The sequence below is a fragment of the Cricetulus griseus genome, chromosome 3 (genome assembly GCF_003668045.3).
Source record: "Cricetulus griseus strain 17A/GY chromosome 3, alternate assembly CriGri-PICRH-1.0, whole genome shotgun sequence".
Classification (NCBI taxonomy): domain Eukaryota; kingdom Metazoa; phylum Chordata; class Mammalia; order Rodentia; family Cricetidae; genus Cricetulus; species Cricetulus griseus.
In genome coordinates, this window is record NC_048596.1 from 153,005,337 (window position 1) to 153,029,897 (window position 24,561).

Consider the following 24,561-nt stretch of genomic DNA (forward strand, 5'->3'; position numbering starts at 1 on the left):
GTTTAAGGTATCCCAGATATTATCAATATATTAGGTTGTATCCCACATTTTTAATTGAATAATGTTGGCTTCATGCAATTACATATCCTAATTTGGGTATGTGTATTTGTATAAATGTAATGGCCTAATACTGAGTTGATCCCTTTACCATTATATAGTGACGTTCTTTGTCTCTCTTTGACTCTGTGTGTGTGTGTGTGTGTGTGTGTGTGTCTGTGTGGTGTGTGTGTGTGTAATGTTGTGTATATATGTGTATGTGTGGTGTGTGTGTGTTTGTGTTAGTGTAGTGTGTGTGTGTGTGTGTGTCTGTGTGTGTGTGTGTGTCTGTGTGTGTCTGTGTGGTGTGTGTGTGTGTAGTGTGGTGTATATATGTGTATGTGTGGTGTGTGTGTGTGTGTGTTAGTGTAGTGTGTGTGTGTGTGTGTGTGTGTGTGTGCAAGTGGGTGTCATGCTCTCTAACCCTCAGCTGTTTCAGCTTCAGACAGGGTCTCTGACTGAATCTAGAGGTAGGCCAGAAGCCAGCCAGCCACAGTGACCCTCTTATTCCCACCTCCCACAACTCTGATGTTACAGGCATGCATGTGACCACACAAGTTTTTAGGTGGGGACTTGAACTCATGTTTCATGCTGCTCAGTAAGTGTTCTTACACACTCAGTCATCTCCTCAGATCCCTCCTTTAACATTTTTTTAAGTCTTTCTGTCTAGTCATATCTATCTAACATCTATTTTCTGTGTTCTACCTCTTCCAGTTCCTTTATTGTGAGCTTCTTCTTTGAGTCTAGTACACTGACACACACGAACTCACTCAATGTATATATTTCACTTGGGGAATTTAAGTCATTTGCATTCAAGATTACCATTGATAACTGAGGATGTGCACCTGTAACTGTTAACTTCCCTCATGTTTCATGTACCTTCTGTCCTTCACTGCTCATCTTCATAGGTTCCTACACCGATATACCTTATCAGTGCCTTGTGCTTCTGTTGTGTCTGCTGTATGGTGTAGTCTTGCATTTTTATGTCTGTTCAAGATGGTACTTACAAGCCTTTGGCACCTAGTGTGGCCCACAGGCTTTCCTTGTAGGGCTACTCTGGTGCTCTGTGGTGATGAATGACTTTTGCTTTTTTGTGTGTTGAAAATCTTTCTCCCTCAGTTGGGTGTTGGTGGCGCACGCCTTTAATTCCAGCACTCGGGGGGCAGAGGCAGGCGGATCTCTGTGAGTTCGAGGCCAACCTGGTCTCCAGAGTGAGTGCCAGGATAGGCTCCAAAGCCTATCTCGAAAAACCAAAAAAAAAAAAAGAAGAAGAAAATCTTTCTCCCTCATTTCTTAATATTAGTTTTTCTATTATAATAGAAATTATATTACAAATTATAATATATAAATAGTATAATAGTTGCCAATTTTTTTCTTTTAGGACTTTAAATATACCATCCAATTTTCCTAATGTGCAAGGTTTCTTTCAAATAGTCTGTTTCTCAGAATCCTTCATAAGTGCCCTTTTCTCGCTCCTTGGGTCATACAAATACTGACTGACCGCCCTTTTAGCCACTCCCCCTCCCATTATCTAATAATCAACATTCTATTTTCAGTTCAAGCTTTTTAAAACTTCCCACGACAAAACGTTTGTCCTTTTGTGTCTGACTTATTTCACTGGACATAATATATCCTGCCCCACTTCTTTTGCTACAAATAGGATCTCATTGTCAGTGACTGAGCAACGCTGCGTCCTGTAGAGATGCACATTTCTTTACCCATCATCTGCCGGTGGGCACACAGCTTGATTCTGTACCTTGGTTGTTGTGAATAGCATCATGATAAACACAGGGCTTTCTCTCTGTAATCTGCCAATTTTACTTCCTGTAAGTTAACTGACCATATGGTAGACTCCTTTCTTAAAGGAACAGCCGTGCTTTGCTCCATAATGTGTGTACTCATTTAAATGTTCCTTAACAGTACTTGAGTTCATTTTTCTCCTTTGTCAGCATTTTTCAGGATAGCCATTCTAGGCTTCATGAACTCATTTCTTATTGTTGTAGTGACTTATATATCCCTGGTGGCTAAAGTTGGGTTCTGTTTGTTTATTATTTGTTTTGGGTCATTTTTGCTGTAGTTCCATCAATTTTGAGGTTGGCCCTTTTTTTTTTTTTTTTTTTTTTTTTTTTTGGTTTTTCAAGACACGGTTTCCCTGTGGCTTTGGATCCTATCCTGGCACTCTCTCTGTAGACCAGGCTGGCCTCGAACTCAGAGAGATCCACCTGCCTCTGCCTCCCGAGTGCTGGAATTAAAGGCGTATGCCACCAATGCCTGGCGGCCTTCTTTTTAAAACATATTCTGGACCGTCAGGTGAATAAGTATATATTGTCTCCGTTTTGTAGGCTGTCTCTTCATGCACAGAATAATCTGTCTCTTTGTACCAAATATTTTAATTTAATACAATCCTTACTCATCAGTAATTGTGTTTGTCTCTATTAGGACTCCTGATGAGAAAAATCATTGTCTGTAGCCCATGCCCTATGCTCTCTCCCCATGTTTTCAAGTAGCTTTAAAGTGTTAAATATTACATTTAGGCTTTATTTGTTTGCTTTTGTTTTGTTTTTTGAGAAAGGGTTTCCTCTGTGTAGCCCTGACCATCCTGGAACTTGATCTGTAGACCAGGCTGGCCTTGAACTCTCAGAGATTCACCTGCCTCTGCCTCCAGAGTGCTGGGGTTAAAGGTGTGTGCCACCACCATGCAGCTTACATTTAGGCTCTTGGTCCATCTTGACAGGACTTTTGTTCATGGACAGAGATGGGCTCAAGCTTTACCTTCTGCCAGTGGGTGTCCAGTCTTCCCAGCAGCACTTGCTGAGGAGGGTGCACTTTTCCCACTGTATTATTTATTTGAAAAAAAAAAACTTTTGTAAAAACCAGTTGGATCTCTATTTTGTTCCATTTGTTTATCTGGAATATTTTCTTATACCTCTCTGCTGTCTTGGGTCTCTGGATCTTTAGTGTATTTGGAAATCTCCCTTTCCAATCCTTTACCTTCAGTCTGTCTCTTACTTCCTGCAGTCTGTACCTTCTAGTTCTCAATCCACTCACCCAACCTGCATCTTTAATTTGTCTGATTCATCCCCGTTTAATGGGTTACTATATTGATAATGCTTGATCCTTTTCTGTTTTGTGACTCTACCATTTTAATGGGGTTTGTGCTTGACAACAGTAATTCAATTCTTCCACTTCAGGGACAATGGCTAGAACCAAGGGAGAAGCACAAGGCCTCTTCAAGAGTGCCATGGTGGGGATGGGGTATTGTAGCATGATAAATAAAAGACCCAGAGACTGATACTGGGGTTCAAGCTTCAAGCTGGAGATCAGAAAAGCAAAGCAGCCAAGCCAGCTGAAATGCCAATCCTGTCTCCACAAATCCTCGAGGCTAAAGGCTCTCAGAGCCTGTCTCCTCCTCCTCATATTCCTTTCTCTGCCCAGCCATATCCTCCTGTCTCCACCTCCCTAGTGCTGGGATTAAAGGTGTGTGATCCCAGGTGCTGAGATCACCTTTGTGTGAGCTGTTTCTTTTAGGGATGGATCAATTTGGTGTAGTCAGTGTGGCCTTGAACTAACAAGAGATCTGTCTACCTCTTAATCCTGAGTCCTGGGATTAAAGGTATGTACCACCACTGCCTGATCTCTATAGCTTGAGGCTGATTTTGTTTTCTGAATCCTTAGGCAAGCTTTAATAAATCATAAATAATAAATATATCACCACAGGGGGTGGTAGCAGGAACTACATTGGCATCTGTCGTCATTTCTGGCACTAGATAAAGTCCTCAAGTATGTGGTCAACCCCTGGTCTCAAAAGTAAAGTTTTTCTTGAGGATAGTGCCATCCATTCCTGTATCACAATACCCAGAAAGACTTGGGTCAGTTTGCTTAGCCAGGTTTAGGGCCTCAGATGGAATGGAATATATAGTGACTTGTAACCTCGAGAGCAGCCTATATTCAGAGTACACCTGTCTTAAAATGGCTGCTGACTATAGCACCCTGGCTTACTGTGAGTGAGTAAATTAATTTTCTAAAACAAAGCAAAGAGAGGATTTCTGGTTAGTTACCCAAGTTGACACCAGGCCCATTAGAATGGTGATGTTAGTTTCTGGGATGATAAGTACCACCCTAATGGAGTTTGGTGGGACATTTCCCCAACCACTGCAGAAAAGGAACAATTCCTGTTCCTGTAAGGGCACACACTGCAGGGATATTCTCTTTCTCCTTCTGTGTTGCTGTCCCAGATTTCTGAACCCTACAGAGCTTCCATGTTCTCCATGGCCACTCACCTCACAGTGCAGTTGCTACTTTGATTCTTTGGTGGGGCAGAAGCCAGCCAGGACTGGCATCACTGCCCACTGGTCACTGGCATCAATACTCACTGGCATCACTGTTCACTGCTCAGTGACATCACTGCTCACTGGTCACTGGTATCACTGCTCGATGTTGTTCAACTGTACTTATTTCCAAGATTTAGGAAGTTTTGAGCAACTGTTTAGTTGTGTATGTTTTCTCACATTTGGTATTTGTTCTGGAACTCCAATAATGTAAAATCTGCTAAGTTAACAGACTTTTCATAAGTGGTCATGATGTTCTTCATCTCCTTTTCAACTGAGATGTGTAAAAGCATCTGCCTCCAAGTTCTGAATTCTTCTGTCTGATCAATTAGGATGTTAGAATTCTCAATACTTTTCACTCTATGGTCTTTAGTGACACTAATGCCATAATACATTTATGGGTTTTCTTAACTTGCCTAACTTGGGGTGGTTCAGGTGGGGAAAGAGTGGGGAAAGTTCCCAAGTCTCAGGGTAGGGACAGCACATGGACAGATAACCCTTAATACAAGGCTGTGATTTTCTCAAAAGCAGGCAGAGCTTGAATGTAGCTTAGGAGCCCAAGCCTCTCTTCAGCTCAGGGCAGAGTCCTGTGAAAGTGGTGGCTGCCTGGGATCCATTGGCCAGCTCAGCCACAGAGACTTGCCAACAAGGCAGCCTCTCCTCTGAGGTGTCAGAGTGTGTGGACCCAATGCCAGCTATAGATTCACATGCCAGAGTCAGCCAATTCACAAGCTTACAATAAGACTTGGTTGAGGGGCCATTCCAGGACCCAGGTACTATTATCTCCATTTATGTCCCATGTGCCTTGGATATTCGTGCTAGAGTTGGCTACATTTGTTGAGTGTGAAGACATGGTTGACAGGTGACAGGAACACACTTGTTTGTCCCCCAGATAACTTTTCTGGCAGAATTCCCGAGCATCGATGCCTATGTTTGCACCAGGGTTAGGCCTCTGAGGAGGAGGGGAGCTGGAAATGAGGTCCAGTCATGTGTCATGCCCTCTGTGTCTGTGTTGCAGCTGGTGAGTGACCTGCTGGAATTCTGCTTCTATACCTTCCGAGAGTCCCAGGCCCTGAAGGTGGAGTTTCCCGCCATGCTGGTGGAGATCATCAGTGACCAGCTGCCAAAGGTGGAATCAGGGAACGCCACACCCCTTTACTTTCACAGGAAGTGACAGAAGACATCAGCCAGGAAGAACTTTGCCTTAAGTCTCCCCGCATTGTTCTACACCTACGAAGGACCCGGGAACTCGCTGTTGTAACATATGTGGTGTTCAGCAGTTTTCAAGTTTAAAAATCACACCAAGGGTCTAGAGCCGGGAAAGCCATGAGACACGGATTTGGCAAGGCCTGAGCTGGCTAATGGACTCTTCCCTCTCCACTCCCAGCGCTTAGAAAACATGTTCCCGTTCCTCTGGATGAAAAGCCATATCTAGTCAATAACTCTGATTTTGATATTTTAACAGATGGAAGTTTTAACTATGCCATGTAGTTTCTGGTATCTCCCGCTTGTTTTCAAAGGGTTTGAGGACTAGAGAACTTTTTAAGCTTACCCTTGGTTTGCACATAAAATGTCTAGTCAATATGGGGCATTAATATTCTTTTGTTATTTAAAAACACAAAAAACATTAAAAAAATACATACAGATTCCTGATGTGTAGTAACAGAACACGTGGTGTGGGACTGCGGCCTTCCAGGGCATGCTTTTCTGCATCGCTGGCATACACACTCGTTAGCGTCCATTTATTATTTAATTAGAATGATAAGATGTTAAATGCCTTGGTTTTGATTTCTAGTATCTATTGTGTTGGCTTTACAAATAATTTTTGCAGTCTTTTGCTGTGCTGTACATTACTGTATGTATAAATCGTGAAGGCCTGAAATAAGGTGTAAGGAACTTTTGTAAATGAGACACATACAAAAAAAAATCTTTAATGGTTAATAGGATGAATGGGAAAGTATTTTTGAAAGAATTCTATTTTGCTGGAGACTATTTAAGTACTATCTTTGTCTAAACAAGGTAAAACTTTTTTTGTAACGTGAGATGCTCTGCATGCGTACTGAACCGTTTACAGTGTATTTACAGAAAGGGAAGCTGTGCCTTTTTAGCTTCATATCTAATTTACCATTTTACAGTCTCTGTTGTAAATAACCACACTTGAACCTCTTTGGTTGTCTCTAAGCCTTTCTACTTTTTCTGTACTATCTGTTTTGTTCTTGGTCTCCCGCGCAGGGTGTTGTGAGACGCCAGCGCCCTGGTCTGGCTTCTGCTTCTTCCTGCTTCCATCGGGGATGATGCTGCAATGTGTGCAGCTCCTGGCAGGTGTCACTTGACAGGGCCCACTGGACTGAGGTCCTAGGAGTGCTGGCTTTCCCCTTTTTCCAGAAGAAGCAGAACCCATTCTCAGAAGGGGAGACTGGAAACTCAGCTCAGAGAGCACAATTCTCCCATTTCAGAAAATCCAATTTTCTCCTCTGGAGGGAAAATTCCATGCACTCTCCACATCTGTCAAAGATCAGAAAGTCACCTCTGGCCTTGGACAGGGTTCTTCACTCCTGGAGCTGGTCATGGGAATAGCAATCATGACAGGAGGTACTGGGGCAATCTATCTGGGCAAGAGTCCATCAGAATGGCGTGGAGACCCTCGGATCACTATAGAAGGTTTTTAGATTTTTTTAAAGGTAGGTTTTAAAAATGAAAATTTTATACATAAACAGTTTTGGAGGAAAAAACACAAAAGCACTACAGATCATATAAGCAAGACAGTGACACTAAAATTTTAATTCATTAATCTGTCCAATACTGATGCAATTTATGGCTTTTCTCCTGCTCCAAATCACAAACATGTGTATCTCTGGGGCACTACAATATGATTGCACTAAATAATCTTTGAATAGAGGCCAAATTAATCTTTCAAATGTGGTGATGACTCTCATCTATACTCAGTGAAATCACACAAATTCCCAAAACCTAAAAGTAGCTCAAGCAGAAGAGGTCGGGACAAGGCTCCCAGGGTTCACCACGCAGGCAACATTAGCTTGTCTCTCAAAAGATGCCTGCCTTCTTGGAGGGGAAACCTAGGAAAGCAGAACTCAAAGGGAGGGGGCTTCCTTACATAATTTGCAATTTCAAGAATTTAATTTATAGGCAGATCTTTAAACGCAGTCAACTTACAGCACAGCAATATGAAAGCCACACCTCAAAGGTGTGCAGACACAGCATGCAGAGGAGGTGTCTGCCGAAGGGGCCGAGGTAACTCTTTATGACTGGAATTCCATCCTAGCCAGGACTAAGTGCAGACTGTCTGCGTTAGCTTTGTGTATTAACGAAGTTACTGGCTCCTTGTGTGTCTCCAAGTAACTCTGCTTAACTGAACAGCGAAGCCATATTCTCTAAATTCACTGTTGAATGCCTGTCCCAGGCCAAACTGTCTGTCTGCTCTTATTTTTGTACCATATTGCTCTTAAAAATCTTGGTTTGGTACAATTCATAATTCACGAAAATTTCTTCATATAATTAAAACACTAAATTAGTTTAAAATGAAGCAATTTATATCTTTATGCAAAAACATGTCTGTCTTTGCAAAGGACTGTAAGCAGATTACAATAAATCCTTTACTTTAATCACCTGTTGTTCTGGCAACTATTCATTCAAATGCCTAGAGGTATATCTGGACTTCATGCCTTCCTACACTGTGACCCTGTATACTAAGCCCTGCAGCCAACACAGGAACCATTGTAGTTTTGACTGTGGCAAGAAAGAGTCCTATTGGGGGTCACATGATCAACCAGCCTTCTCTCTGGGGACAGATTAGTCATCCCAGTTCTGTGGCTAATATTTATTTCACTGAACTCTACCATAACAGTGTATGGCATAGCCATGTGTATACACGTAAGTATGGTCTGTATTTCTCCACCCACCACACTTTGAGACTCACTGGGGTGGACCACCATGCCAGCTGAGTCCAGAGTTCTTCCTTCGTGTGGTCTTGCTTTCTCCCGCAGGTACCAGCAAACCCTAATGGTTACTCATTCTTTGTGCAACTCCCCCCTTGACTCTCATGAACAAGGACCACAAAAATGCAATTACCAGTTCATTTTAAAATAGGAAACATTTAATCATAGATAAATTCAAGCAATGTGTCATTTAATGGGTGAGTGCTGATTGGCTTTCAGAAAGAGAAGCCTGGGTGATAGACAAATTCAACATTGCTTAATCACAACAGATAAAATTCTGGAACACATAGTGTGGCCACTAACAACAGACAGCCCAGAAGGAGAGTTGGATGCACATGGGATGGGTGGTAAACCATCTGTAAGTGAAAGCAAATCTATATGCAAGCATTTTAAGAAAGATGACCTGTTAAGGAGCAAAGCTTTTCACAGCCTCAAATTTGAAACAAAAGCCATCTTGCACTGGAAGCTGCTAAGAGTTCTACCCATGAGCACCCTTGAGAAAGCAGGTGGCCTTCAGAACTGAGGAGGGTTTTGGCTCAAATGTACCTTTATTTTGCTTTTAAGAATTTCACAAAACAACTCTTAGGCCAAAAGACTTCAATTCCCTATTAGGAAGCTCTAGCTGGGAACTGCCAGGCTAGCCAACTATTACTGTCTGCCACAGTATTAAATTCCAAACCATGTGTTGTATATAGAATAAGGGGATTACTGTCTGTGTATATCAAATAGCCTCCAAAGCAAAGAGCAGACATTTTCTCACAAAAATCACTAGCATGCCTTTTGATAAACAATGTATGTATTTGCAGATGAAGACGACTACAGGTCTATCTAACACTTTCTGCTCTGGCCACCTAATCCTCAGTGCAGCATTTTGACTGGAAACAAAACAGTGGTTTCCCAAACAGCATTAAATAGAAGAGCACTAAGATAGGACCCTGACGTTTGGCATGAGCCAAGGCTGTCCAAAGCCAAGTGAAGCACAGGTTAGAATTACTGCACAACAGAGCAGTCTGCTAGTTCCTCAGTCTCTCTCCAGAGCCTGTGAACTGCCCAGGGAGTCTGCTGAGTAGGGTTTGTTCATGCATCTGTGCTCAGCCTGTGACAGCTTTGCTATGTGAAACCGCTCACCACCCAGCACAAGCTCAGAGACATGATGGGAAGGGCTAATGCTTTCCAAGCCTTGGTCCTTCACACTTGCTCCTGTCCCATTGACTAAACTGAGTTCTAGGGTCAAGCTCCTAGCCAAACTGTGAGAACTATTGGCAAAAGAGCCTGGCTCCAGGAAGGGGTAAAAGACATTACTACAACTCTCGGTTATTCAGTCTGCAGAATGTGTGTTACCAACTTTCTCCCAGCTCAACAAAACTTACTTCTGTGGCTTTAGGGAGTTTTATTTGTGCCCTCATGAGAGACTCAGATGGGTCTGAGTTCCCACTCCACTTTGCAGCGTTTTCATCGACACTAACTGTCCAAGGAAGAAATCCATACACCGACTTGTGGCTGTGGTGTTCAGCTCCATGCCATCCACATCTGCTGTTCAACTGTGCATGCCTCTTGTTGGACAATCATCAGCCATGATTGTCTTTGGGTAGACAGATTCAGATTCTTCCAGCAGGTAGACTGAGACACTTTTAGCCAGACTTTTAGCATTGGGAGAATAAGCTGTGTTCTCCAATGCAGTAGCAGTAAATCACTGCTTAGAATAGCCAAGGAAAAGTGAGCCAACAGTCATCTGATATGACACTTACAGGGTGTGAGAGGCCAGCCCTGCAATAACATCCTGAGAGGAACGGAGAAGCTGTGTGGCTGAAGAAGACGCAAGGGGTCATGAAAACATCTGGCAGAGGAAGGAGTAGGCAGAGGCTGGCTCTGAGAGACTTGAGAGAACCCAAGGATGAGCACACAGCCAGCATGAGGTGGGTGGGAAATGAGCACAGAATTAGAGAGGCAGAGGGACCTGGGGAAGGGAACCAGCATCACAGCTGTGTCCGGAGAGCAAGGGCAATGAACAGCCTTTGCAGTAAGATGGCAAGAAGAGGGCGAGAGTGGCTGCATCTGAACTGTTCCTGTTGACAGAGTATTTGATATCAACATTTAAAGGAGAATGTTAGCTGAGAGCTCCGTTTCCCAGGTCTGTCTGTGGTTAGCCATCTCTGGTTTCAGGGCCTGTGAAGGGGTGTGACATCTCAGCAGACAGCATGAAGTAAAGCAAAGCTGCTAAGCTCATGACATCCAGGAAGCAAAGAGTGATGATGGACGACTCTCATCCTTTAGTGCATGCTCAGGCTGCCTGGTAAGTGCCTCTACCTCCCAGTAGTGTCCTCAGCTGGGGACCAAGCCTTCAACACATGGAACTTTGACACACCCCCATGATTCAAACCATGACAGTGGCTAAGAGACGAAAAGCCACCATAGTACCCTTATCTCCCACTCTCTACTTACTAGTGTTTCCTGCTGTGCATACTCGACACAGTAAATATTCACTAGGTTCCAATGGCACTTGATTTCTCCATGTCACTGATGAAACCCATGTATAAAGACTCCTGCAGGACCTCTCAACCAACAGCGGCTGAAGATATAGTCCTAGTAGTGTGGCTGTTGTGTCTGGTGTCAAGTCTGGAGTGAAGCCCGCAGCCAGCCTTCTGGAGATGTTCCCAGGATGAGCCCCACCCATCTAACAAAACACACCCCTTCTCAGGAGATTGGAAATGATCTCCAGGTGTAACCACATACCCCTGCTCCGGTTACTATGTAGAGTTTGGGTCCTACCCAGGGCTGAGCTCTCTGCTCTGCCCTGTGGTGATGGGAAGTAGAGCCAAGTTGCTCCTGGGCCATATTCTGATGGAAACACCCTTGACTTTTCTCTGCCTCTTAGAGGAAAGCACTTCCTGCTTTCCCCAGATAAACACGGGCCTGCAGCTCTTGGGGCCACAGGAAGTCTATTCAGTCACACCATTCTGGGTCCTTGCTGCTGGCCCGCTAGAATCCCATGGCACACAGAGGACACTCACAACAAAAGTGCAAGCAATTGTGCCCATCACTGGACACACTTTGCTTTCATTCCCACATTTTAACTTCATGCTTCGGTTTTCCTATTAGGAAGCAAGGGCAATCGTGGAGACATCCAGACTTGTGGTGGCTGACATAATCAAATGCTAAGGCAACAGGAAGGGCACAGGCCACTCTGAGCAGGTAAATCTTCAAGTTGTCTTGCTACATGAGTTGTGTCCCAATGAGGGGCACTGCTAAGAGTCAGTCTCTTCTCACCGAGCCACCATATCTGCCCTTATGCGTCTTTCCATACAAGCATGTTCATTAAATCACACCAGGAAATGACAGCTCAAAGGTTCTGACCCTTTCTCCAGGGCCAGGTTGGCCACTCAAGCCTCAAGATAGCTACTCCAGTGCATGCCTGATGGGTTCTTCAGTAGTCTCAATTCTTTCCTCAGGACCTATGGTTTGGTATTTTAACTTACATTGTAAGGAAATGGTCCTTACTTTCTTTTACAGAAAGCACACTCCTCCGTCCTCATGTGACCCCTGCTGCTCAGCTCTCTGAAGAGATCAACTTGTGAAGGTTTACTTTGGGTCACAGTCTTGGACTGTGGATGAGCTTTGGAAGAAGCCTGTGGCAGAGTAAACTGTTCACCAAACAACTAAGACACAAAGGAGAAAAAGAAGAGACTAGTGTCCCATGACCCCCGAAAGGCACATCCCAATGACCTAAAACCTCCCACGAGACTCCCTTTTCAAACTCAATCTCCTTCAGTGACACAGCTGGGGACAAGACCTTTATCAAATGGGCTTTTGGGGGGCATTCCAGATCCAAGCTTGATACGCTTACATGTAACCCACGAGGTGGGCCCACAGCTGGTAACCAGCAGAGCAGAAGCTCCAGAGGCAGTCTGGGAGACAGCGCAACACCATTCTTTTGTTAAATCCAAATTCAGGCAGGCTCAGGAACTTCATGGGGGTTGGATGTCAGTACCCCACCTCCTAAAGCCCCTACCTCCTATAGCCCCCACCTCCTGTAGCCCCCCCATAAAGAACTAGCTTCACATCCCAAGGTCACCAGCACCGAGTATCTTGCAGGGATTCAGTCTGTCCTTCCCTAAAGGACTTGGCCATGCCTAGGCCAGGACTTAGGGCTGAGGAGAATGGAGAAGAGTGGGCAACCCCTGCTAGGACAGCTGTCAGCACACGCTTCCCAAAGCCTGGCTTCACCAAGATGGAGAAATTCAATGCTGAGGCCTGGAGGGCAAGGCCATATTGGGTAGAATGACAGAGATCCACCCAAAGAAGCCAGCCAGGAGGGCTGGCCATCAGTGTGGATGCAGCTCACCCACACATTCCCACAGACCAGTTCCCATCCCACTGTGTCTTAGGGAAAAGATCTACACAGGAGACTAGAGCTCCCAACCCCAGGGTTCATCTCAGAAAGGACCACCCACTTCCCTGCTGAAGTCCAAGATTCTTGTGGTCTGTTCATGCAACTGTCAAACCATGAATCACCAATGGGGGACTGCACTACCCATAGTAGGCCAGACACACCAAATAGTAAATTACATTTTATTTCATTTACAGAGGGGCCTTGTGGCAACAAGGTGGCATGGGCAAACAGCACCCAGACGAGCACATGGAAGAGGCCGCTGTAAGCACACAGATGAGCTTGGTGCAGCTGTCAGTGAGCAGTCCTTGGGAGCCAGAGGGGGGCAGGCAGGAAGGCATACACTTGAAAAAGCCTCTTTGCTTCCTTCCAGGTTGGGACCATCTCCCCTGCACCCACAAGGCCACATGTGCCTTGGACACACAATGTGAGGGTAGCACAGACCCCATGAAAACCCAACAGCAGGCGCATGGAAAGCAGGGCCCTTCCTTGCCTGGCGGTGACATCATCAGTGGGGCCTGCCCTCCACGTTCCATAGGCTGCAGAATTAAAACTTGCAAGCCCCAGTGCCTGCCAGATGAGAATCCACTCTACCAATGCTGGGCATGCTCTCCTGCATGTTTGCACAGTCCAAGGTGGCAAGTTTCATTCCCTCCCCAGCTCTGGAGTGCCCGTGGAGATCTGCAGTTCCTGAGCGTGACGTGATGGTAGCATTTGGGTGCTATTTCCAGGCTGGTGCATGGGTGCCAGGATCAGCGGGAGCCCCCCAGGCCAGAAGCTACAGCAGCTTGACATAATTCTGTGGAATCAGCCCTCTCTTGCCGTTCAGGGTTCCTTCAAGCCAGCCAGGTTCCCTTGAGGTCTGAACTGAAAAAGAACAGAGACCGTTTTACAAGCCTGCTCCTGGTGCTTGTCCCTGGCACTCACCCTGCTGCAGTGTTTCCTGCAGGCTCAACCATGGAGCAGCCAGTGAAGAGCAGGGCCGCTTCTGGTACCCAAGTAACAAAGCTGATACTGCTGATGGCTCCTGCCCAGGGCCAGTAAGCACAAAGCTCACCTACCTAGTCCCCCAGCTTCCAATCTTGCTCCTTCCAGTTCACTGTGCACCAAGTTGTTCAACAAACTCCCTAGAACACAGAGCAGAGCACACTTCCCCTGCTTCAAATCAAAACCCAGTTTATTGGTCCAGTGCACACAGGGTCCTTCCCACAACTCCAGAAGCCCTTTGAACCCCCTACCCTATCAATCAGTTCACATGAATCAACCAGAAAATTCCCAGCTGAGGCTCCAGGTCCCCTGTGCATGCAGTACTTGCTGCCTAGAATGCCTTCCCACTTCTTCACTCAGTAGTAACTCTTCCATTTCTACCTTGCTAGGCAGTACAGACTCACACTTTAGTTATGGCTTTGCCCCCATTCCAGACCAGATGAGGGGCCTCAGGCCTACACATTCCATGTGCACCTAAGAGGCCAGGAGAATGAGACTCCAGGTTTAGGCTACAACTGAAAGCACAGAACATACATATAAGAACTCATGTTCCCTGGCACCTAACCCAGTGTCTCACACAACCATTTATTCAACAAATGAGCAAATGAACTTAAGGGGTATTTGCAGGATGAATCAGCAGGTAGAAATTCCCTCTTTCCACCCCTCCCTGACCTTCCCCTGACCTTGTTTCTAAGGGCACTATTTTTAAATGCTCTAACTATATGTTATATTGCAATGCCGCCAGTGTATGGAGAATGGACTGGATTCATCACCAAAGCCACTCCCCAGGATATGTCACCTGCTGCATATGGTGTCCTGAAAGAGTGTAAACTCAAGCTGAGGCTCTTAGCTTGCCAAGGTTCATCCGTGACAACCTCAGAAGTATCTGTTCATTCTTTAATCCCGTCCCCACCTCAGGGCAGGGCCAGCGTTGGCAGGGACCACACTGCAGCTGCTCTGGCAGACAGAAGGAGCTGGCAGAAGATCCCAAAGGGTCTCCTACACTGGAAACTAGCTGCTGCATGGCAAGGCAGCTGTGCTTCCATTTTTATAGGAAGAGACACAACGGCTTCATCACCTGTCATTCTCAGTGGGCCCTTTCCTAGGGGCTACCTTCTGCACATAAGTTTTCTGGTGACCTCTATCCTTCCAGCTAAGAATCTGGATGTTTCCATAAGTGGAATCATCTATTTGTCCCTTTGGTATTGGCCTATTTCACTTAGGATATCTTCAGGTTCAATCACACCCATGGCTGACCCATGGCTCAGACTCTGTAGACAGCTTGCTTACACTCCTGCATAAGTACACACCACATTTTGTTCGTCCACTTACTGGCTAATGAGCACTTGGGCTGTTTCTACCTTGGGATTCTCGCGAGTGCTGCTGCTATTAGCACTGGTACGCAAACACTAGAATCCCTGCTTCTCCTCTTTCTGAGTGTACACTCACAGCTGGACTGCTGGGTCACACTTGATCCCATCACTCATGGTTTGAGTAGTCACAGTATCATCTTCCACATGGCTATCATCCTGTTCCGGTTCCCAACTGTGCAAAGGCCCCCATTTCTCTACAACTTCACCAACAATGATTCACTCCCCCTCCCTCTGCAGTGTGGGAATGGGTGTGAATGTGGTATGTCACTGTGCTTTGACCGTCCTATCCCATCATTTGCCATCCCATGACAACAATGACTGCGGAACCAGTATCAGTACCTTCTGCAAAGCTATATCCATTGCAGAATCAGTCTTGGGCCTTTACAGTCTAACCTAAGGTAAACTATATACCTGTGACAAATATTTAAAATACCAAAGCTTCAGCAGAAGAGAATACTAGGAACCCAGCCTTGGCTTAACAAGCACAACATGGGACCCATGCAAGCTGTGTCTGAGGATTCCCCTCTATCTCCCATGTGACAGACACACTTCCCTCCTCAGGGAGACCATGGGCTCCAAAGTCCCACATTAGGAATACATCTGGAAGGCCCTGCTGGGTGATGATGGCCACGCACCATCAGCCTCCCAGAGATGCCAAACAGCATTTCAAGGATTAATCTGTATGCTTCAGACCTTTAAAGTTTAATTCCTGAAGCTTTTAAGGATTAATATGGTCCACACCTGCTGCAGTAACACTGGCAATCCCTGTGCTCATGGGCCCTATGGCCCTGTCGGCCGACCCAAGGGAAACCACACTTCATACCCTACTAGCAGAGCCATCAATAAGTGTATTTCTGGGATTTCCGAGCCCTAGTGAAAGGGGGACCATTTCCTCTAGCTTTTAAAGGAACACTGGCTGCCCTGAGACCACAGGAGTGAGCACAGACTTTCCTGAAAGAGCATGGAAAACATTTCCCACAGCTACAGAAACACATCTTCAGACAAGGAAATGCAAATCAAAACAACTCTGAGGTACCATCTTACTCCTGTCAGAATGGCTAAAATCAAAAATACCAATGGCAGTTTATGCTGGAGAGGATGCGGAGAAAGGAGAACACTCCTCCACTGCTGGTGGGAATGTCAACTTGTACAGCCACTGTGGAAATCAGTATGCGACTCCTCAAGAAAATGGGAATGAGTCTACCACAAGACCCAGCAATTCCACTCTTAGGCATATACCCAAAAGAAGCACATTCATACAACAAAGACATCTGTTCAACGATGTTCATAGCAGCATTATTTGTAATAGCCAGAAACTGGAAGCAGCCTAGATGCCCCTCAACCGAAGAATGGATAGAGAAATTGTGGTACATTTACACAATGGAGTACTACTCAAAAGAAAAAAAACAATGGAATCTTGAAATTTGCAGGAAAATGGATGGAACTCGAAGAAACCATTCTGAGCGAGGTAACCCAATCACAAAAAGACAAACATGATATGTACTCACTCATATGTGGACCTGCTTTATGATACATAGTAGTGACCGTGCTTTACCAGAGCTGTTTTTAAGGATGTTGCTCAGAATGGTTTCCTTCCAGATGATGATTGAGAAGCTAATTTAAAAAAAAAAAAAAATGGTGCCAGGTACCACAAGGGTAACAGAACTGTGCTGTTTTCTGGGATTTTGTTTTTTACTTTGTTTTGTTTTGTTTTTTGTTTTTTTGTTTTTTTTAATGGAGAGTGTTGGATGTCTCTACAATTTTGTTCAAATGACTGCAGAACCTGGAAAAGCTGTTGCTGCTATTGATGCATAACATACTGCTATTATTGGTCTTTTTATACAACTACATGGATATGTAGTTATATAAATGTACATGTATGTACATGTAGAATTTGAATTTTTGGAAACTTTAGCTGTGCTGTCAACTTTGGAAAAAAGTATCCCAGTTTACTGTGTTGAGTTGGCATTGTACAGAAATTAACAGCCATATTGGTCTAGAAATGTTGAACTTAATTTTTTCCATTTGTACAGGGGTAACGCACCTGTATTAAATATGTAAGATCTTAAAAAATAAAATAGAACACTCAAATTTCAAAAAAAAGAACTGGAGTTCATAGCCTACGTCCACAGGTGCATAGTAAAAGGAGACAGTGAGAAGTTTCAGAGTGCCATACTTAACTAAAAATCCCCTTCCCTCCCACACACCGGTCTGAGATTCCTGTTTGTGATATTCCAAAGCCCTATGAACAGTGAAGCCCAAGGGTCATATCAGGCCACTGACTGACATAAACTGGTTTCTGTCTTTGCCTACAGTACAAAAACGGATTACACCGCAGAATCCTTGTGATTTCTAGAAGATTCCAAACCATTATGTGCACACAAGAAAACAGTCCTGAGTGTCAGGGATGTTAAGCATTGCTGGCCTACAGTGAGGGAGTGTTCCTCACTTCTGCAGGTTGAGCTGTAAACAGTGCCTACTTGGAATTCTGGCTGGCTCCACAGAAGATTCCATGACCTGCCTAACTGTCTCATGTCATGTTGGTTGGCAGAAGGAAAGACCCCACGGCCATTTAAGGGGCGAACATATTCTGAGCAAATACCTGCCTTTAACAAGCTGAGAGATCAACTAGGTACTGTGGATAAAGGTGTATATAACAATATTTATATAGCATTTGTGTATATAGTAGGGTTGCACCCTACTTAAGGGCTTCAACTTCCTGTGCCTTTATGACTCGGCCCTAAGGAACCACAAGTACTGTGCCAACTCTGCAAACTTTCCACTGAGTTCATGTGCACCACAATGGGGGGCTAGGGAAGCACCTGTAAGACACAATGCTCACAGAAAAAGAGACATCTGCACTTTGGGAAGAGAAAGTACCAGCACACCACACAACCTCAGAGGGAGGGGCTGAGGAATTACTGAGATGCCCTGGGTGTTCTAGCCAGCATGCTAGACAGAGCTGGCCACCAGCAATATGGGGAACTATGCCCAAGGGAGACATAATCTAGCTAGATACAACCCTATCTGCAACAGACTGTAACGTTCCCCAAGTGTCTATAGTATTCAGAGCTCAGCCTTCTGAAGCTCACCACATCACCCTGATATACCCTTGCAGACTGGGATGAAAAATCTGATACATGGAACACTTACAATATCCAGAGATAGTGAAGGGGCAAGGCAATGCCACCTGGTGTGTGTGTGTGTGTGTGTGTGTGTGTGTGTGTGTGTGTGTGTGTGTGTGCGCGCACGCGCGGGCGTGTGTGCGTGCGTGCATGCACTCATGTGCGCTGGGAATGCTTATTTCTTTGTCCACATATGTATGAGTACATACATATTTTAGGACTCTTTTTTTAAAAGGCCATTGAGGGACTTTGGCATTGGAGAACTTGGGCCTTCAGGATTGGCTGCTTCCTGGTCTTTCTTTCGTCTTCCATCTATACTGGCAGACTCAGATTTGGTTTAGAGAGACTCAGGTCTCATGGCTGTATGTCCAAAGTAGGTGCTATGGGTTCTCATTGACCTAAGTCCTCAGAGTGACAACTTCAGAGTGAATATTTGACCCAATTTTAACCAAAGAGATGTAAAGGCAGTTAAACTCAGATGTAAGTTCTGGAAAAGTTTTCTCATAAAAGAAATACAAAGAAGACACATCCCCTTTTGTTAGGGTTATGTGTGGCCTGGAACTGTGGCCATTTCTCACCCCACAAGGACACCAGTCAAAGACCCAAGTCTGCAGCTCAGAATGTTCAGCAAACATGGGAATACTTTGGTGATAATGACATCTTTATACAGCTCTGAGCATGCACTTAACAGTCTCTGCACAATGGACTTAGCCAGTTGTGTCTTCTTTGTACTCCTCATCTAGGGCATCCTTACAGATTCACCTCACCAACAGTACTATGCAAGGAACCTCAAAGGCACTGTCAAGTGACACAATGTAAGAATTCATCACAATTTCAGTACTACCATGTCCCTCCTGCCATGTGCTGTTCCAACATATGACAGGGCATCTGTGTGGCCATGTTCTCCTGATTGATGATTGTATGTTTATGTGTCATGGTGATATGTAGGAAAAATTTTGTGTGAGGGTGCTGCTGTGGTTTTCTGATGTTATCAGGGATCTGGCTCTAGGAGCACACACCACACACATGGAATCTATTCTAAAAGAAGCAACTTGCTTTCTAGACAGCAACCCTCACCAAATGTTGTACTTCTGACTACCACAATGCGCTGCAGCGTTATGTTCCATAGACTCCAAACATTCTGGCTAATCAGCCATTCCATTCCAGCACCCAAGGTTTCCCCTGCTTCCTAGGAACTCTTTTGGGGAGCTCCACCCACACTCGACATCACCGTTTCCACAGCAACCAATGAATTTCATAATGAGTGTGACTAGGGAGGGAAGAAATCAAGAGCAAGGGAGGAAAATATATTCACTGAACCAGAGGAGAAATTTGCGAAATATTAAAACAGGCATAGCTCCTAAATGTCTGTGCATGAATATTAAACATTGAACTAAAATCCACACCCTTATTTAAAATGCAAACTCTAAAGATGTGCACACTGTTCCAGTTGGCAGAAAACCGCAAAGCACAAGAATGGTACAGAAGAGAAAAGTCAGTGCTTGGATTTCTGACTCTTCACTGGTAATATGAAGCATCTCAGAGCTTGGTTAGGGAGGGTGGAAGTACAGAAAACAGAGGGTGAGCATCAGAAGCCCTTAACTTCAAGTGCTCTTGGCTTCTTGCGACTATCACCGATGACCTGAATGAAGTCCTACATGGATTAAAAGGGATGAAGACTGGCCAAGAAGAAGAAGGAACACTGTACCCATCACCACAGCCCCTGGAGCTCAGTCAAACAAGTCATCTCTATAGGCCAGTGTCAAAGCATAGCCACAAACAGTGGCTGGCACTCTATGTGCAAATATAAAGGAAAGACAGAATGGCTCCCACCACAAAGCTCTTGCCAGCACTTACCATCCTCAAAAATGGCTCCTATTTCAAAGGACAATTCCGAGCTGTGTTCTGCCTCACATGGGTACACTGCACGGGCCTTGCGATTGATAACACTGCCGAGAGAACACAAAAGCTTGAATGAGAAACTGAAGACAGAACCCTCACAGGCCCCTCCCCATTTCCCAAATCTCATTTACATGCCAACAGTGGGGTAGTACATTCTGAAGAGGAAATGACAGGGACATGAACATCAGGCAGAGCTGTAGCACTTGGCTTTCAAGTAAGTGATGGGTTTCTAATACAAACCTTTCCTTGGGAGCCTGCCTGGGAAGCTGTCAGGGAGCCACTTGACCAGATTGTCCTCATTGCCCGGTGGGATGTCCCATTCCAGTGCTCAGCACGGTAGGACACACAGGCATGTTTACCTCTGAGTACTTCAGCTGTGCCTTAGCCAAGTGAGGAGTAGAGGCACACACATTAAACTAGCAGTCAGCGAGTCTGTGTGTGATGCCTATACTCTCGCAGCAAACTGGAAGGAGCTGCCATCCCTGCTTGGGTCTTCTTTATTTAGACCACTCTTCCCCCGAAAAAGCACACAAGGCTCAGCGTCTCCTAACTTATGAGGACATGTTCTGAGCCCTCCTGAGAGAAGTGCATAATGGAAAAGACTGGAAGCCATACTTGGCCATAACTAAGCCAAGGAAGGCAGATATGCCCCCATCTTCCTGGAGACAGGGAAGTTCCTAATGGCAGACAGACTTGCTACTCTCTCTTCTACAAACTGGTCATAAGACGCCCACAGAAGCTGGCATTGTCAGTGTCCAATCTGCCTTCCTTTTCAACAAAGAATGTGTTTACATCTGCATATAAAAATTCTTCTGAAGCACCTAATTTCATAAATTGGTAGGAAGGACCACAAAGGAGAGTAGATTCCAACAAGGTTCATCCATTACACACTCAAATCAGTACCTGCAATTGTCCCTACATAGCCAACAGGTTCCATGTCTACAGAGTCTACAATTCACTGAAAGTCTGCCCCACCCCTCCAAAACCAGGCATCTGTATTGTGCAACACATCCAGGCTTTCCTCTCATGACTTTCCTAAACAATATAATGTAGTAAAGGTTTACATGCATTTACATTATTAGATATTAAAATTACACTTCAGATGAGTATAGGTTACATAAAAGATACAAAATTATTCTATATGAGCAAGTAGAGGACAGATTGGATAGGTGCAAGGGGCCCTGAGGCCAATCCTCACAGCACCAAGGATGCTGTGATGAGGCACAGCCCTGATAGGAACTGAGCTATGAATGCCAAGGGGTCCAGGCAGGCATTCTCTAACAGAGGCCCTTCTTGGTGCCACCAGCTTACTCCACCTCACACTCCAAAACACGTACCATTCAGGCAGCTTGTCTACAATGGAGGCAGCAAGAGAGAGGGGGAAATGGGCCATCCTGGGTGAAGGAGGTGTACCGGCTGGGTTGGAGCTTGCTGTGGTTGGAGGCTGTAGATTTAGCCACTGCACCATAGGTGGCCGAGGCTGGCTTGGCCTAAGGATACATGTGAAGGACAGCATTAATACCATAAACACTCATAACAACAATTCTACAATAGTCCAAGCCCAAGTGCCAGGGCACCAACACTCATGTGTCTATTCCACCGGGGATACAGTCCTGTCTGTGCCCTCCCAGAACTATAAAGCAAGCCACTCCAGAAAGAGCCACATCTTGAACTACAGACACATTACTGAACTTTTCTGTTTGTGGGTAATCTGACCTTGTCTAACCTACCGCCATTATCAGTGTCTTGGTTGGTTTTCATCCACTTGGCTTTTGTTTCACTTCCTGCCTTCAGTCTCCCACTTTGAGTTCCTGCCCTGACTTCTATTCCATGCTGGACTAAAACTGAATATGGAATAAACACTTCCCTTCCCAGGATGCTCCTGATCATGGTGTTTTATCTCAGCAACAGAAACCCTACCTAAGGCAATCAGTTCACTAATTAGAAAACTAATGCTTAAAGTATCGGCATGGACATCTAAGAAGCAAATGCTCCTTGGCTGAGAGTGAGGTTAGCTTCTGATAAACCCACTGAAGCTGGAAATACTGCAGACTGAGACTGCATCTCATGCTGTTAGCATCCTGCCTGGCACTGTCATTCACTGCTGCTCACCTATGACCAGACCAGATGAGAACATAAAACATGTTTCTCCTGAATGCACACTGATTCCACATCTTCCCAAGTTAAAAACCAAGTGGAGGCTCTGTGTGCTGGGAATGTGTCCTACCTCATTCTACTTATACGGAGTGTCACACAAACTTAACCATTAAGCACATGACCTGTAGCTGAGAGGCCAACACGTTAACGGTAACACTGAAAGGTCCTTCACCTGGTATTTATATGTGGAAACTCAGAAAACTTTGCTACTAACAACTAAGATTCCTCCAGAAAAGCAAAAGACTAGAGTCTGAAGAAGAAATCTATGAACCACAAACAATCCTTGGTGTTAGAATTTAAAATTTAAAGAGATGGCTCAGAGGTTAAGAGCACTGGTTGTTCATCCAAAGGACCTCAGTTGAATTCCCAGCATTCACATGGTGGCTCACAATCATCTGTCACTCCATATCCGGGGATCCACCCCACTCTTCTGGCCTCCCCAGGCACACATGTGGTCCAAAGACATACATGCAGGCAAAACACCCACCACATACACATAAAAGTAAAATAAAATCTCAAGAAATACTGAAGAGGTCAGTGAGCAGACTATTAGAGGGGACTTATCCTAGTTTAATTTCAACTGCTGCGATGAACACCACAACAAAAAGCAACCTGGGGAGGAAAGCGTGTCTTATCAAGGACATCGGGGCAGGAATTCAAGGCAGGAGCTGAAGCAGAGGCCACTGGAGGGACCTGGCTTGCTCCCCACAGCTCACTCAGCTTGCTTTTTTATACAACCCAAGACAACTTGCCCAGTGGTGACACCACCCACAGTGGGCCAGGTCCTCCCACAAAAAATGGCCATCCAAGAAACTACCCACAGGTCAATCTGAGAGAGCCATTCTCAACTGAGGTTCTCTCTTCCCAGGTAGATCTAGCTTTGATCAAGTTAATAAAAAGTTAATCAGTGTGGGCCTCTGAATATATAACCATCAATTTGGATTACTTATCAATTATCTCAGATCTAGAGCCTTGTAGCTATGATCTACATAGTTTTCTTTTCTTCTCCTCTTTTTTGGGGGGTGGGGGTGGAGTGGGGTGGATACAGGGTTCCTGTGCCCTTGCCTGGACTAGAAATGAGCATCTCAAGTACTAGAGTTAAAAGGCTGCATCACTAAGTCTGGCTACAAAACTTAAAAACAACCAATCAACCAAACCCTACCTCTAAAGAAAATCAACATATGGAAAGCACACTTATTATCTACCTGCTGGGGTGGAACCCAGAGTCTGGCACATGCCCAAGAAGTACTCTGTCACCAAGCCCCCACCACTATACACGTGCACACAGACAGACAGACAGACAGACAGACAGACAGACAGACAGAGAGACGCACGCACGCACGCACGCACGCACGCACGCATGCACACATGCACACAGATGTTATTTCCAGCACACATATGTTCACCTTGATGATGCTTTTTACCACAGTCACTACCCTCAGCTCAAACCAGTTTCAGCCAGCTGCTTGCGTGTCCTTGCACATCCGGGGCACTGCCTTCCATTCCCAAGGCCTCTTCCTGTCCATTTCTCTCCCATATTGCTCCCAGCTGCCACTTTCCAACTTTCCCCTTCACTATGAGAAGGGTCACTCTTACTGCTCTGTGCTGCCAACATGGTCTCCTGGTGATGCCCAGCTCTTTTGTCCCAAGCAGTCACACTCAGAGCAGTCTACATGCCCTATGCTATCCATCCCTGAACACAGGTGCCGCTCTCCAGCTGCCTGGCAGCCTCCATGTCTGTGCTAAGCTGGGCCTCCTGGCCTCCTACTAACTCTCTTCTCCTGTCAGGCTCCATTTTTCATCCTACAGGGAAGGCCAGGGATCTCTGAAGGCCTGTCACCACAATAAATAGGAAGCAGGCTGGGATTAGTGGCCTTATGATGGTGTGCCAACTATTTCTCTTGTTTTTGTGGCAAAAGCAGTCTTTCATTCCACTGTTCCGACAAAGCCAGATAAAATGCCTGCTAGGCATGCAGTCTTCACCCAATTCTCTGCAACCCATGAGACATTACGAACCAAAACACTTGAGACACCAAATGCAAGATGTGCTCCATTACTGTCGACAGATGCTTAAAAACTGGCTTAAGGAAAAACCATTATTCTAAAAGAGCTTATTTACAGAACTTCTACCTGGCTACTTGGAGAGTCAAAAACCCTGATTCACTCTACGCCAAGAAACTTACAAGTCTTAGTAATCTAAACCACTGAGCTACAAAAGACACTAAATTCTGACAAGAAAATGCGTATCTTACCAATCAGGAAGGGAGAAGGACAGGACAGTGAGGCTCTAAGAGAATTTAAGGCCATAGT

The 24,561-nt window shown here is 45.2% G+C and overlaps 2 protein-coding genes across 5 annotated transcripts in view; one reads left to right on the forward strand and one right to left on the reverse strand.

Moving 5' to 3' along the window:
* Positions 1-7,990, forward strand: part of Nr3c2 (nuclear receptor subfamily 3 group C member 2) — a 321,919-nt gene extending 313,929 nt beyond the window's left edge. Inside the window, exon 8 of the mRNA XM_027410547.1 lies at positions 5,383-7,990. Within this exon, the coding sequence (XP_027266348.1) occupies positions 5,383-5,538 (156 nt within the window). The 3' untranslated portion in view covers positions 5,539-7,990. The remainder of the gene's footprint in view (positions 1-5,382) is intronic.
* Positions 7,991-12,875: 4,885 nt separating this feature from the next.
* The window catches only part of Arhgap10 (Rho GTPase activating protein 10), a 272,186-nt gene continuing 260,500 nt past the window's right edge, over positions 12,876-24,561 (reverse strand). For 2 of the 4 annotated variants that reach the window (XM_027410549.1, XM_027410548.1), the window contains 3 exons: positions 21,432-21,584; positions 20,050-20,141; positions 12,876-13,574 (listed from right to left, as the gene is read on the reverse strand). In XM_027410549.1, the coding sequence (XP_027266350.1) occupies positions 13,486-13,574; positions 20,050-20,141; positions 21,432-21,584 (334 nt within the window). In that variant the 3' untranslated portion in view covers positions 12,876-13,485. The remainder of the gene's footprint in view (positions 13,575-20,049; positions 20,142-21,431; positions 21,585-24,561) is intronic. The other 2 variants (XM_027410552.1, XM_027410551.1) reach the window with 2 other exon arrangements.